Raw genomic sequence first — 15,867 nt, 5'->3', positions numbered from 1 at the left:
GTGTTTAACCCCCTCCCACGCTGTGACACACACACACATATGCACACATGCAGCCATTTTCCTTTACAAAAAAAAACTGCACAAAGTCACTCAAACATTTTTTTTTACCCTTCTTTCTGTGTTAAAACACACATACACAAACCAGGACACTAGTTTAGACAGACACAGACAGCTGGAGCAGGTATTATAAGTACCTTTCCATTCCTTCTCTTTCCCTTGTTATGCCATTACTGAAGCTGATAGAGTCGGAGCTGTCATTTTCAGCTTGTGTGTGTGGCCACGTATATGTGTGTGCATGTGTTGAGAGGTGTCACAGGCTCGCTGCACATTTGCTTTTGGCTCGCAGAAATCATTTAGTTGTCCGGTCAAAAAGGGCATCTGCCATCCAGCCACTCTCCTTTTCTCCGCAGGAGAGCACTCACAACAGTTTAAGAGGCTGCGGGGTTTCTTCCTCATGACTGCATCCAGCATTTAGGCTGCTCTTGGATATTTAAATACTAGAGTGTTGCAACCATAGCTCAAAATAAGAAGGTTTAAAAATTTTAAGCCTAAACTTGCACTTTCCTTGTGAGTTGGGCTGAGGAGATGCTCAGGCTTTTTTTTAATCCCTGTGGTGTTTATGGAAGAAATAGTGATGTGGTCTAGCAAGTGGCGAAACTAGAGTGTCAGCTGCAGTCAGCGATTATCTCTCAGTAATCACTGCTCTGTTATATTTCAAAGTATCAAGTCATGTGTTTTCTTTGTCCTTTTGTTGTGTCAGGATGTGTAAGATATATTTATGTTGCAAAGATGTGAAGAAAACAAATCAACTCTACTCTGCAGGTGATTGAAAAAATAAATAACACGAATTTTTCTCTATGCATTCACACTTAAAAAATCAACATGTCCTTGGTGTGTCCTTCAAATCCTTCACTTTGACACATCCAAAATGTGTTAATTTTCACAGTTGAATGTTGGTTAAGGTAACATAAAATGCTTTGGACCATGATGAAAATGGCAGGCATCTCACATGTGTAATAGCTTTATGGGGCATGTGATAGTCTGCATGCACGGGGGCCAAGGTGCCTGCAATAGGGACAAGTGCTTGGCCAATTTGCAGCGTGTTTATTTATGTGTGTGGGTGTAAGAGTAAATATCAGTACACCTTCCTAAACCAAGACTGGCCATAGAACAATCAAATAAGCTCACAGTTGTCTGGGGGAATTAAAAATGCGCTATGCGTAAAAGAATTAGCGGAACATATATGATAAGGACGCAGAAACATGGCACTAGACAGATTAGGAATAAGACGCACAGGAGCCAGTGGAGATAATCCCGTTATCTCGTTGAACGTAAAATGCCAATGTGAAGCATCCTCGGAGATCAGGATGAACTGAACATGAACTAATGCTGCGGATATACGGCAGGAGGAGTGGGGGCAATCAATACTGGGAAACTGAGGTAAACACTGTTATTCCTGACCTTAAGGAACATCCACGCAGTTTACCGCAATGTCACTGACGGTCTCCGTACTCCACTCATTGCGATCTCATACACGCGCGCACGCTCCGTGTTCCGTTTGACACCAGTTCGATGTCCCCCCCGCTAATGACATTGTTTCACCTTTGAGAATTCCCCATCAGTACCAAGAGCGCGTCTCCAATACATAAGAGATTATTGATGAATGGTCCCTGTCAAGTTGAGGAGAAAGGAAGCCGGGATTCTGCTCATTAAAGGCTCGGGATAACCGGGTGCCTGTGGAGACGCACGCCGGTCATCACCTTTTAACCAGAGCGCATTTAACATTACGCGCGACAGGAATGCGCGCGTGTACACACGCAGACACGGACACAAGAGATACACAGATAACCACGAATTAAAAAAGCAAAAATACAACACGAGTATAACTCAAATGACAAAAAGGAAGACAAGCAGACTTACAAAATGACCCTGGGCTCTGTTGGTTCCTCTGTGCGACCCATTGTGATATTTCCGTTACTCCGTTTTAACGGAATCCTCAAATGCCGTGGTCGCAGTCCACGTCTCTGCAAATGTACCAAAGGATCACATAGAGAATGAGGAGAATGGCGAAGATGAAGAGCGCTACTAGGATGGCCTTGGTCACCGGAGAGATGAACGACTGCATGTCAGGAGCAGAGCCGGGCAGAGCGGCGTGGAGCTCCGCGTCCGTCCGTACTCAGTCTGCTATCTCTCTCGCTCTCCTCCTCTCCTCTCCGCCGCTCGGGTGGCAACTGTTGAGGATGGAGCCTGGGGCTTTGCCGTGCTCAAGTACACACATTTATAACCTGACGCGCATGCACACGCACTCCGCCACGCGAATAGCCTCTCTACCGGCGATCTGGGCGCGCAACGCGTGGGGGCTTCCCTTGCTAGAAGCGGCACAGCAGTGGGTTGTATTTCCCCGGATCCACACTCCCTCACTGCCTGTCGCACATCAGAAGACGCAGCGACAGGTGAGACTGGACTGATAACACCCGCGCTTCCTGCAAAGAGGACGGCAAAAAACAACAACAAAAAAAAAAACCACTTGAAATTCACCAATACAATACAATAAAATAAAAGCCCGCACAGATGTTTCCAGACACAGAATGGAAAAGTGCTAAGTTGCGCGTCGAGCTGCTGCACTTGTCGGCAAACAGGTTGATTAGTATTCCTCACAGCGGCGTGTGTGAGTGTGCATGCGTATGTGTGAGATGGCTGGGGATGACAGGCTATCATCTTATCACGACCCTTCGAACCCCCTTTTTGGCCAAGCTGTCAGTCCAAGGATTAAAATATAATTCTACATTTTTAATGTTTCCATTTCCACCTGATGCGCGCTTTATTCCTATTTTGTTGTATTACTAATCAGACTAGCCTAAGCGGTTGGTACCTCTTGCGCATCTTTTTATAAGTATTAATCCTATAATAAAAAGAAGATGGTGTGCAAATGCCATCAAAAACTCTTGTCACGTATACTCCATCTGGGCTAATTAAGACAAGGTCGTAACTGATAAGGCTAGAGGATATGCGCCTTTCCTCACATAAAATGCAAGATATCCATGTTTAAACCTATATGACCGATATACGTTAAGAAATTGGGAATCTGTTTTATTCAGAAAATACAAACACTACATGACAGAAGAGATGACTGCATTAAACAGCCTTTTAATGTGAGCAACAGTTAATAACCCCCGAAAAAGGTCGTGTATTTCTGCATGATATTCCTATCAGATCAGCACGGTTACCCACCACCCAAGCGATTCAAAGACATTAAATCACTGAAAAAAACGCGCGCTTATTTTAAGTTGCCATTTCCAAAAACGGTGCAAAACAATAATGGGATCAAAGTCTAGAAATAACTGGGCTATTAAGGCACCACTGATGAACATTTAGGCTGCAGAAGTAGGGCACCGAAAGGACGTTATCAGTTGCATGATGAGAAGCGCAGCGTTCACCTCGAATACCACCGTGCACCACTAGATGGCGACAGATTTAAATTTCCATGTCCTGATGATGGTGTATTTGATTATTCCGCACACCATCACTGCACTGTAGTCTTGGATAAGAATCATGACAGCTAAACGGGCTTAATACGCGTAGGTAAGGAGAAATAAAATTAAGTTTTCAATTATTTTCATATCAAATATGCACTACTCACGCGTATTATTGTTTGTCGTGGTAGAGAACAAGGTGGTTAGCGAACGTTAGCTTGTGAAGATTGTGGCCTATTTAGCAGAGTGGCTGAGGAAGCTAAAGCCAGTTATCACTGCTAATAAGTAAGGGAAAGTTGTGTTATGTGTCACATGTGTCGTTTAGTGTGAGCTTAAATTTGCTGTTGAATGCCACATATAAGGAGGTACCGCAGCTGTGAAGATGCAGTTGCAAACGAATGTTATATCAAAAGAGAAAGACCAATGTTTGCAGCACATTGCTAGTGGTTAGCTCACTAGCTTCAAATAGGCCGTAAATGCTCGCGAAGTAGGTGCGTGCATATTGGAACTTCCGTTCTGGGCCTTCAAAGTAAAGTCCCAAGTAATGCGCTTTATATTGCAAGGTTGCGGAAAAATACGAGTTCGTAAGGTTCAGACGAACTACACGGTTTGTTTTTCAATGAGAATGGTAAATACTTAAAAGCCTGTTCCGGTATTGTTTACTTAAAGCGTTGAGGAAGCTTTTAATTTGAAGACGCCGTCGCCTGTCTTCCTGTGTTTTCTCCTGCTGTTGTTATGAATGTTTTTGAGGTTTGACGAGCGTAGCAAGCTAGCTTGCTGCCTATCTAGCAAGCGACTTAAAGCCACTTAACCAAAGCGACACAGAGGGTACGTTTGCATATGGTACTAAGTGGCTGTCAGCGTGTGTTAAAACCCTGACAGATATTTACCGGCCCCGCTGTTTCATTGTTCAGTTTGTGTTAGGAACAGCGTCAAACCTGTAACCAAAGTGCAGCGGTAGCTAGCTTTTTGCCAGGTTGAGCTCAAGTGATTGTCACGTTAGTCAGCCATCTAATCAGAGTGCAATGTAACTCCGAATATAGGCAACATCGGCGTAATACAACAGTATAATGTACTGTGGTGGCTGATTGAAATAATCTATTCTCGATATGTAGCTGTGTTTGTAAGAAATATGCCTATCTTATGGTTTGACGGTGTAGGTTTATCACTTTACATATACTTGTAGTTCTTTTAAAACATTAGAAAACAGAGTTTAGAGTTTAAATTAGAATATATACAATCATAACTGCTACACTTGCATGAAGGCAAAAAAAAAATGGAGGAAGAAGGGCAGAATGCAAGCGTACCTGTGCACGTCAAAACACAAGCATGTAAACATACAGACGGCGGCATGCTTCATGTGTTCACATGCTCAGAAACAAAAGAGACTGAAAATAAGCACAACAACTTTGAACTGAGACGCCAAACTGGCCAATTTCTACAGATCAGTAAAGATACAGCTTATCTGACTTGGTATGCAAGACTTTTCTTTATGTTTTTAGATTTAAATAGTCTATTGTTCGTGGTGTAGTGTAAATCTCTCTTCTCATGGTTTCATAGTTTCACTCCGCAATTGGTAATCGTTTTTTAAGATAGTCAGACCCCCCCCCCCCCCCCCCCCCCCACACACACACACACACACACACACACATACACACACAAAATCGCTCTTCTTAATTAAATTTAAGGTCATAAGTCTTAAATTTGGTGAGGTAGCTGTTACTTGGTTAGGCGTGTGTGTGTGTTTTTTAGTGAATAAAAACCAGTGGGATCTGAAATATAAGTGACTATGTAGAACAACAGTCTTGCTACCTATCCTCAGGCTTAATATGCAAAAATGTTTTTTAAATTAATGTTGATTTTTTTTTGGATCATTCCTAATAGTGAACTTATGTCTGACTCATAAAAGATGCTTAACACAAAAAGCCTTGCTTAAGCAGTTTCTAATAAACCCATAAATAACTCATTTTCTTCTGTAATCTATGAAACTGAAGTCAGCTTAAATTACCAGCAGTGGCCTGGGGGGGTCTCCTATTACAAATATCAGAGATAGCCGTGAAGCAAAAGGTAAAAGCAAACTCTTTGGAGAACAGGCTCATAGTGGTGGTTAAGGAGAGTGAATCCAGACAACAAATATTATCCAGTGGACTAAATAGCAGGTGGAGGAATCCAAACAAGCAGCCTGGAAATGTGTTGCTCCTGCACTTACTGGGGTTGGATAGAATTACAGAACTGTAAAGTACACCAGTGGCTTTGAAAATCGCTCCAGTCTAGACTTAAGATTTGAGATATGGTCACTTCTGTGCGTGGTAAGGTTTTGTTTTTAACAGGTTTTTCTCTTTAAGCATACTTAAGATAGTTTTATATGTTTTATAAATGGGGCCCTTAAGCTCGTTTTGTTGGTTGCCAGGCTTCATACCACCATGGGTGTTTATTTTTATATTCTTTCATATTTATTTTTGGTTCAGTGTTGTGGGGATTGAAAAGAGCTGCCGATTTGCTCGTTTAAAAATAAGTAACCATGACTTATGGGAAACTCAGTTAAAAGTTACTCACATGCAGCAAGTTCTAATCTGTAAATAGACTTAATCCATGCTTGGGAAAGTGAGCCTTCATGGCCACAAAAGGGATCTTGGTGAATATAATTATTTCATCCATGATAGTTTACAGTTGTATTATGTCCCTTTTTGGGGGAGTTTAAATACATTTTACTCAATTTGTACATTTTACATTTGTTTTTTTGTAACAGTGTTTCTTTGTTTTTATGTTATAGACTCAAGAGCTACTCTATGTAAGATGAACACTGAGGACAAACTGGAAGGCATGCTGCTGAAGTGCAGCAGCGGAGGAATAGACGGAGGAGGGAGAGTTGGCCTGGGCAGCGGAGGAGGACTGGTGGTGATGACACTCGGGGAACGATCGCTGGCTAACCACCCTCTGCTGGCCGAGGATGACGACGACGAAGACGACGACGAGGACTTGACTCGAAGCTCGCTGGTCACTCACGACCTGGTCCCTCCAGAGCAGCTGATGATGCAGGAGGAGATGACGAAGAATAGCGGTGGAGGAGAAGAGGAGGGAGGAGCCGAGGTGGGAGAGCATTTCCCCCTAAAACTCACGAATAAGTTTCCCTGCTTGCTTCATATGCCAGTGAGTTCACGCTGGTTTAGAAGTAGATCAGATTTTGATAAGCTCATTTCTGTGAGTGCATCTACAGTCTCCACTTGATCAGAGTGAGTTTGCTTTTATGCATGTTATGTTGACTTAGCCTGACATTTTGGACTGTTCAGTGCAATCAGTTCTTTTAACACACAAAAAGTACTGTTAGGTAGCTGCTAATACTGCAAACTACTTTCACACTAGTTATTTTTAGGTGCCGGAATTTTCTTAAAAATTGGTCAAAAATAGGGAGCTCGCATTAGTGTTTTGTTTTTTTAATGAATGACAGAGATTTTAATTAAAAATTTTTCTGTCACTTTGACCCACTTGTTCATATTCAGAAACAATATATTTGTACACTCTGATCTTCTGAATCAGAATAAACTTGCAGCAAATGTGAACTTTAAAATAGTAATTTCTATTCTAAGAATACAGCATAATGAGGATAATCTGAATTCACCCTCAGGGACAGGTTTAAAGCATTGCTTCTCCTTGGGAACTTTAAGAGCTGGAATTGTATGGTTTGTGTTGTTTGTCTGTCTGTAGTTATTACAGACAGGTTATTTTCAGAAAGCTGAAAAGTGGCTACATACATTTTAAAATGCCAGTCAGAGGATTTGAAAACGCTGTCCCTGGCCACCTGGCAGATGTAATCTCTCAGCCTGTTCTGGGTTGTAAGGGGCTGAGGCTTCCCTCTGGTATTTTATGCCTGAGGCAACTGTATGGTGAGATGCCCTCACATTGGTTGATTATGCTCTGCTTGCCCAGTTGCACCTGTCTGACCTGGATAAAGTGGTAGCTGGCTGGGTGGCCCTTAAAGTAGGTCATGTGCGATATTCAATGTATAAATGACTATGGTCCTACTTTTACAGTTGAGCATCAAGCAGGAGCTGAAGTTGTCTGAGCCAGCGGTCTATATAAAGAAAGACAAAAAGGCAATCAAGGATCTGACAATGTGTCCCAAGAAGAAAAAAAGGAAGCAGCGATCACCAGCAAAGGTGAATTCCATCTGTGGAATTTTTATATTTTTAAAATACCAGGGACGGTTGTGAAAATTCAACACTACATGTGTTCTTTTTTACCCCCTTTGTAGATTCTCAGCATCAATGACGATGGCTCATTGGGCATACCAAACCCCAAGTGTCACGTCTGTACTCACTGTAATGCTGCGTTCAGAACCAACTACCATCTACAGAGGCATGTCTTCATTCACACTGGTATGAATAAGCCTGGCATGTATACAAATATGTAAAACATGTTGCTGTGAAATTAGATATGTTGACAGTAGGGGATCTTTTAGTCATCAAAGGAAGCTAAAAACTAAAAACAACTGGTTTTCATATATGTTACTGAAAACCTAGGTGAGAAGCCGTTTCAGTGCAGCCAGTGTGACATGCGCTTTATTCAGAAGTATCTTCTCCAGAGACATGAGAAGATCCACACCGGTGAGTAACAAACAGTTTGGCAAAATTCTCAATTGTTTTTATAATTATTGCTATGTTAGCCTGAACTTTTTTCTTTTTAAATACTTGTCTCTAGGTGAGAAGCCTTTTCGCTGTGATGAGTGTGGGATGAGGTTCATCCAGAAGTACCACATGGAGAGGCACAAAAGGACTCACAGTGGAGAGAAGCCCTACCAATGTGACTATTGTCACCAGGTACTATTCTTTTGATTGCTTGTAAATTAGTGTATTCGTAAGGTCCAAAATTGGTAAATATTTTAATTAGAAAGACATGAAAGGTCTATTTCAAACCTTTAGTTCAGTCATTTTGGTTCGGACAAAGGGGAATTAAAATGTGTTGGGGTTTTTTGGTCTTCTGTTCACTAACTTTGAAAAATAAATTTGTGAACTAGTTTTCTTTGGGTTATTTCACAACGACACTGTGGTCCCTTTAAATTGAGCTCTGGCTCATTTTCCCCCTTAGTGCGGTTCATTTGTGCAGATGTCAAGATGTGTGCTCGGCTGCTGACAACCACACCGAGACCCTTTGAAAAGGGTGGTCAGTGGGAGGTTCTAGCTAAATACATTCTTGCATTCTGGGATGTGGCAGAGTACACAATCTGTACAATATTGCCATTTCCATGCAACCCAAACTTCAGGTGGATTTCAAAACAGTATAATAGGGATGACAACTTGACCATCTCGTATAATCATGGCTTTAGGAGTAAATTTTCAGTGTAGTCCAGTTGTCCAGACCTTAAGCACCTTCCTGTGTTTCTGGCCAGTAAGTGGACTGATCATTCTCACGTAGTTTTTAGTATCGCGTTTTAGTTAATTTGGAGCTAGCTTGTAATTTTCTTTGAAAAGAAAGCAGAATATGTGAACATATCAAACTCATCAGTTGAACAGATGAACTACAAGTGTGAAGATCTCCTGTGTGTGGATGTATTTGTGTATTTGAATAGTTTGTGGTACAGTGGTTGGCTGTAATATAAAACATGTACGAATATGTGTTGAAAAAGGATGAGGATTGTAAAGCGCTTTCAGTGGTCAGTAAGACTATAAATGCACTGTGTAAACGCCACCCTATTTCAAGAAAACACAGGTAGAGACAGGATGATCTTCTGTCTTTTATTTTGACTCTGTGAACTGACTTATCACAAAAGAATACAAACACTAAATATTGCAGTGTAAACTGTCATTGATTGCTTAGTCAGGCTAAAATTATTTGCTGACATGTTAACAATTTGCTTATAATGATAGGAATGCCTGCTAAACAGTTATTACACAAGATATTTTTTAAGTAGTTCAGCTTCTGTGAATTTGTTGAGTGCATTAAACCTCTAAATACTGTGTTTAAGACCTTTAGACTAAAAAGAGTCTGCTTAAAACTTAGTCTGGTTAAATGGTGTTTTTGGCATTCAGCTTTTTTTGCCGTCCTAAAAAGATTGTGTGATTAAAAACACATTTGGTGTGAAAACACTGTCACTAGTGCTCATATTAAAGATCGGTATGGCTGTAGAGAGTAGACAGGAAGAGTAAAATTGTGAACTCAATATTAGAGCCAGTAATGAAGGTTCATGTATAAAATAAATGCATTGTGTCCTCTTTCTGCAGTACTTTTCCAGAACAGACCGGGTTTTAAAGCACAGAAGAATGTGTCACGAGAACAGAGAGCGAAAGGCGAACAAGACTGCCGGTAAAGTCGGACCTTTACGTGAAGCAGACTCTTTAGGGCCCCCCTTTGTTGCCAAAGAGTGCTCACTGCCCAAGAAAAAGCGCCAAAAGTGTACAGACAAGAGTTCAGGAGCTTCCACTACTGCCCAGACAGAAGGGCACACTTTTACCGTGGTAGAAACAGAAGAGAAAGAGGAGCAAAAGGGAAGTCTTTCTCTATATGCTGTGTCCTCCAAAGTCAAACATGAGTACGTGATTGCTGACTACTCTGTGGACCTTCCTGAAGAAACGGCTAACCAACACCAAGATGGCGACGTCTCTTCGGAAGAAACAACTTCTCCTAAGCTACTTCTGAAGAAAGTCCGCAAGCGGAGTCTTAAGCAGTCAACTGAACAAACTCCTCCTTGCTTGTCCACTTTACCCTCCTTTGAGGAAAATACTAAGGTGGCACAGTACACCTTTGAGATCGTGGACAAGCAAGGCCTCTTAGACGTAGAAGGCAACAGTGAACTCGAATCAGTTGAAACTCTTCAAGGAGGACAAACAAAACCAGCAGCCAGCAGCACAAACTATGACGACGCGATGCAGTTTCTCAAGAAGAAACGTTACCTTCAAGCTGCAATGGCTAACAACAGCCGGGATTATGGCCTGAACACGAGCAGCATCTCCTCTCAGCCACCTGTTACACAAACTGTGGTGTCAACAGTCATCGACGAAACTGTTCCCGCCACCATCCTGGAGCCCCAACCCATGAACACAGAGATTAAGACTCCTCATGACAAGAATGTTTTGCCTGATGAGGTTCTTCAGACACTGTTGGACCACTACTCCAACAAAGCCAATGGGCAATCAGACATTTCTTTCAGTGTGGCTGACACAGAGGTTACCTCAAGTATATCTATCAATTCCTCCGATGTTTCTGACAGCAGTCCGGTCGAGAGCCTCGGAACATCCAGCGCTCAGGCTCAGCCGCCTGCAGAGAAAGTGAGTCTCTTGCAAGAATACTCCAAATTTCTCCAGCAAGCACTGGAGAGGACCAGCCAGAATGACAGCTACCTGACCAGCCAGAGCCTCAGCTTGGTCTCTGAAAACCCCACATTAGCTGGACAGCCTCTGTTCTCCACAGAGAAACAGTTTCCTTCCCCCAGCAGGTTCAAATCAGGGATGAGCTCTCCACTAAGGTCCACCTTAGAGAAACCTCACTATGGGTTGCTGGTCGGGGACTCCCAGCACTCGTTTTCCTTTTCAGGCGACGAGACCACCCCTCCCTCTGCGGTGTCCCCAGCTGAGGAGGACTTTCTGGAGCAGGTCTCTCCCTCAAAAAAGACTGACTCTTCACAAGGGATACTACAGACTTTTCAAATAAGCTCCTTTGAACAGAACTTCAAATCTCATTTCCAGACGTCAAGATCTGCAGCCTCCTCGCAGTTTACGGTTGCCAACGGACAAGTGAGTGTTCGAGGACACAGCACAGAATTCTCAGAGTTCCCTTTAGTCCGAGTCACTGAGACCAGGTCTCAACTGAACTCATCCCCTGACGTTTCGACCAGTGAATCGTTTGGCTGAAGAAATGGAGGCGGGAGCGTTCATTTCTGTTCATCATTTCTGTGGCACTTTATCTCGTCTTTCCTGTGTTTTTGCCAAATCAAATCCCACTGCAAACGAGGGGTCTTTCTTTCTTTTTTTTTCTTTGTGTAAAGCAGTTATAATTTTGTGCTTTTACGTTCTAAACTTCTTAAACAGGAATACTGAAAAATGATAATCATACTATAATTAGCATTTCCCCTTTTGGAAAAAAAAGTCAAACTTCCTCCAGAATGTACATTATGAGATTAAGCGACCAAAGTGTAATGCAGGAGATTAATATTCTCTAATTCCATTGCCATTATTTTTAATGTTTGTGTCAATCATTTCGCCTTGCACACTTAATGATCAAGTCACACTTGCTGCTTAATGCAATATTTAGACTTATTAAAATGTAGTTTGCATCTATGTACACTCCCCCCCTGAGTTTTTCAACTGCACTGGGGGTTGGGTGGTCCAGAGCTGCACAAACCTACTGTTATTGATACTTTTTCCTTATGAACGCGTTAATTTTTTTCTGCATTTTAAGATCAAAATCTGTGATTCAACTGAGCTGAAATGAATTGGGGCCACATAAGTTTGTCCTGCTCCCGAAAATCATGCCCCCTTCCCCCATGGCGGTGGTAGATTTTTTTATTTTTTTTTTTTATTTTTTTTTTCTTTAGCTACTTCCCCTTGCTCTTTGTTTAGTTTTTTTTTTTTTTTCAAAAAATATCACTTAGAGCTTTTTTCTTTATTCCAGCGGTTAAACTGTCTGCTGACATGCACGGTGACACAAAGTTGTGTTACCTATTAAGGGTATTTCTGCAGGATTTATATTAGATTATCACAGTATGTATAAGTCACCTTTTGTTAAGAGATTAGTGAGACTAACCACTTAATTAGTTTAAGTAGAAATTCAAACTAATTCACTTTTTCTTTGATCACTTAAAAGGACGTAGCTCTTATAAGGGAAACAAAATTAAAGTTCATGATCCCTTGTATTCAAGAGAATTTGATTAAAATGAGCAGTTTATTATTTTGTGCCTTCTTTTAAAAGAAATATTACAATTTCCTTTAGTCATTCCTGCACAATGCATTTATTTCTACTTGGTCTACGCTCTAAGGCTACTAGTTCCACTTGCACAATACAGACAAGCACATAAGCTATCAACGTGTTCACACCTTCATACGTTAAGAACTGGGAGCTTTATTTAGTTTTGCCTTTTAATATTGTATCATTTTTAAAATTTTAGCAGAGACATATCACCAAACTTAATAATCAACATATTATCTGTAGTTGGGAGGAGTTAACGTGTCATGGACTCTTCTCCAGTATGTGTGTAAGTGCAGATTTAAGTTGTAGATGTCTAGATTTGCTGATAATCACTGATTTGCTGGAATTTTCTGGTCAGACTCATCTGTACGGGCCTTGTTGAAACCATGCAGTTTTAAACGGGAGTGGCAATGAGTTAAGTCTTTTCTGTACTTCATTACACTGTTGATTGTCGTTCACGTCTTAGGTGCTGTTGTGTTAAACGATGTTTTTATCTTTTTGTTTTTCGTGCACCATCCAGTTTAGGTTTGAAACCAATGTTGAGCTCCCTCTTGTTACAGCTCCTCTGACAATCAGGGACACACAGAACCACGTTAATCATCGAATACTTTATTCTTCCTCAATGATCATTCCCTCTAGAATGTATAGAAGATATCCTGCTGTAAATACATTGTATATTTTTCTGCTCTGAGAAGTACTGTTAGGTTTTATTTTGGTCCATAGAAAGACAAGGCGTGTGCAAGAAACACTTTTGTCAGTGAATTTGGCAAGTTAATTTGTTTTTAAGCATTTATGAGATTCAATAATGAAACGGTCCATCTTCCTGAGAAAATGTGGCTTTTGCAGAAATCTCACCACTGTATCAATATTATATTTTCAGTTTAATTGGTGATTGATCAAAGTGAATTTAGATTTTTGTGAATGTTCATTATGATGGGTTTTACTGTATAACTATCATCCGTATGATATATTAAAATAAAATTCCTTCTCAACATATTTAAAGTAAAAGAAAAATGTTCTTAGTGGTGGAAACAATCCTCCATTCAACAGCTATTAGAGTCTTGAATTTGTGTTAAAATATCACTTAAAAGTTATAGTGTGGTTGAAATACCTCACTAGCTGCCCTTTTTTTTTATTGTAAGCAATCTTTAAAAGCACAGTGCAGATAGAAACGATGGTTTTGTAAATTGTACCCCATTTAGTTCTTTGAATTTTGAATTCAGTTAAAGTGGAAACCTATTGGAAATTAATGAAGTATGTGAGCAGTACGATGAATATTTCCTTTTAATTAACTATTGTCAGTAACCTGACCATAAGTGTCCTTGTATAAGCTAGAGAAATCTCATTTGTGTGCGTGTGTGTGTAAAAAGATCAGAATTTTTTGATAAAAAGCTATTTTTGAAACGTCATTTAAAGCACTGATATGTACAGTATATCATATGCAGTCATTCTCGCTACCCTCATTTATCTCTGTATAAGTCGTTTGTGTCAAGGTTTTTCAAATACAGATGGGAATCTGAATTTTTTTCTTGATTTTAAAGAATTTGCTTCACAGTAAGGTTGGTCTTACGTTAGGTTTATTCTGCATGGTCTCTGACTTGTTGGGTCAAGTGAACTTGTTTTATGGATAATGTGCAGCTTTAATTGTAGCTGATTATTTTCAGTCAAGTAACCCATATGATTAGACTTTTGCAATATACAATGATTTGTAAGCAATCTGATTAAATTGTTTTTGATTGTTGTGTGTCATGTCCTTATAAATAAATAATTCACAGCATGTGATCTTGAATTGTTGTTGATGTACAGAAGGCGTGCAGCTGCTGGTGAAACTGAGTGTGGGTGGGTAAATGTGTTTCCTGATGGAAAGCAGCCAGAAAAGACATAAAGAGACGCTGGGATATTTGTTATGGTGTGTTAGGGGAATTCGAGGAGAGTAGAAGTGCTGCAGAAGACTGTTTTCATAGGTACACACTCGTACAGTAACAAATTGAAAATCTTTCACCATATCGTGGTACACGGTGACATCTTTTTCAGCAGGTCCAAAACCTGAAGATATATTCAGTTTACAGTGATATAAAAGTGCAAAGCATAGAATTCTCACATTGGAGAGCATTGGAAAAAGAACTATTGATGTTTATCATGGAAAAATATGTGGAAAAACGTATATCAGAATAGTTCTGTCTTAATTTTCTGACAAACTGTTTGTCCAAGCACTGTAAGCCTTTATCACAGCCCAGTAAACCATGAAGGTCAACCAGCATGCACAACAACAGGACCTCCCCCCACGTGAAATGCAGCTATCAAATACACCTGTGCTTTCCTGCTACCATACAGTACTGTGGGAAAACCTTCAGCTACCCCTCGTTTCGTTATATTTTGCTTCCATTTAGCCTGTCTTTCTTGTAATTTTCAAAGTGGTGTTTAGCGGGTGTTCTCCAGACTTTCTGAAAGTTCTCTGGACATAGCTACTTTTATACTCTATTTAAGCATAAAAAGGCACCTAACTCAAAGGATGAACCAGTGTTGTGTCTACATATAACAGAAAACTGAGCAAAGAAGTGTGTTTAAATTGTATCTTTAGGCACTTTAATATTAGCAGTCTGTCCCAAAAACATTTCTTTAGCCAAATCTACTAAAAATTCCAAAGCTAACACAGACTGGCATAAAAAACAGCAAGAATGTTATTCCTTAAAATATGGGATCCAGAAAAGATCTGAGAGATTCATCTGGTCCTTCAGCTGAATTTCAGTTGTTCACTGAGGCCTCATTAGACATTGTCTCGGTGGAAGGGTGGCTGTCAGGAAGCCATTTTTTAAGGAAGAGGAAACTGGGGGGAAAGGGTGATGTAGTGATGAACCCAGATATTCAATTTTTGGTTCAAATCATCGTCAGTATGTGTAGAGAGGGCCAGGAGAAAGGTAAAACAGTGTATATAGCCATCTGTGAGATGCAATGGAGTCTCTGCCCTGGCAGGATTTCAGCCAGTGGGGACTTTGATCTTTAATGGGAAACAGCTGATTGGTAATGACTTTATTTCTCCCCATGGCAATGATCCAAAACACAGTCTTCATGCAGTAAAAGAATACTTGGATGACAAATCGGACTGGCCTCCCCAGATCACAGAGAGCCAGCCAACATCCAAAAAGAGCGTTTAATGTCCTTTAAGAATCCCAGAGAACTATTCCTGAAGGTTATTAAAAGAAATTACAACAAAGTTTGCCTAAGAGTTCAGACTGTGATGAAAGATGGCCATACGAATGCTTGACATAATCATCTTAAACCATGAAAATGTAAAATATTTTCATTGTGTCACTGTACAGGGAAACTCTTCCAAGTTTTGTTTTCTCTTATTTATTTTTGAATATGTGTTTAGACTGATGTGTTTTCTGATCTGATTGGTAACTTATTGACTGGAATAAGACTCAGAAAACATCCCCACAGTCTGAAATTCAAACGTGTTTCAGGAAATAACTCCATAAAAAGGATCAAATCCATG

General features: G+C 40.5%; 2 protein-coding genes across 4 annotated transcripts in view; one reads left to right on the top strand and one right to left on the bottom strand.

Moving 5' to 3' along the window:
* The window catches only part of LOC146556968 (polyprenol dehydrogenase), a 58,583-nt gene extending 55,940 nt beyond the window's left edge, over positions 1–2,643 (bottom strand). The window contains exon 1 of the mRNA XM_085248465.1: positions 1,921–2,643. The gene's annotated coding sequence lies outside the window, so the exon portion shown is untranslated. The remainder of the gene's footprint in view (positions 1–1,920) is intronic.
* An 834-nt stretch (positions 2,644–3,477) lies between these two features.
* Positions 3,478–14,153, top strand: znf148 (zinc finger protein 148). Of its 3 annotated transcripts, none has more exons than XM_085248463.1 (7): positions 3,478–3,582; positions 6,247–6,563; positions 7,505–7,630; positions 7,726–7,849; positions 7,994–8,077; positions 8,172–8,290; positions 9,692–14,153. In XM_085248463.1, exons 2-7 carry the CDS (start codon positions 6,270–6,272, stop codon positions 11,315–11,317), a joined length of 2,373 nt encoding a protein of 790 aa, XP_085104589.1. In that variant the 5' UTR covers positions 3,478–3,582; positions 6,247–6,269; the 3' UTR covers positions 11,318–14,153. The 3 variants fall into 3 exon arrangements, with proteins under 3 accessions (XP_085104589.1, XP_085104587.1, XP_085104588.1); XM_085248461.1 differs by having other exon boundaries at positions 6,247–6,623; XM_085248462.1 differs by having other exon boundaries at positions 3,493–3,578; positions 6,247–6,623.
* The last annotated feature ends 1,714 nt before the right edge of the window (positions 14,154–15,867 follow it).

This window comes from Mchenga conophoros, linkage group LG16 (genome assembly GCF_057382185.1).
Source record: "Mchenga conophoros isolate Kocher_MC1m ecotype Shallow Benthic linkage group LG16, M_conophoros_male_GT1.1, whole genome shotgun sequence".
NCBI lineage: Eukaryota > Metazoa > Chordata > Actinopteri > Cichliformes > Cichlidae > Mchenga > Mchenga conophoros.
This window is presented reverse-complemented; position numbering and strand designations above follow the sequence as displayed.

Bases quoted from the DNA above. Each gene is read 5' to 3' on its own strand.
- znf148 (XM_085248461.1), top strand. From the start codon at position 6,270: ATGAACACTGAGGACAAACTGGAAGGCATGCTGCTGAAGTGCAGCAGC. The intron at 7,631-7,725 runs GTGAATTCCATC...CCCCCTTTGTAG, and splicing joins AGCAGCGATCACCAGCAAAG to ATTCTCAGCATCAATGACGA. The intron at 8,291-9,691 runs GTACTATTCTTT...CTCTTTCTGCAG, and splicing joins AATGTGACTATTGTCACCAG to TACTTTTCCAGAACAGACCG.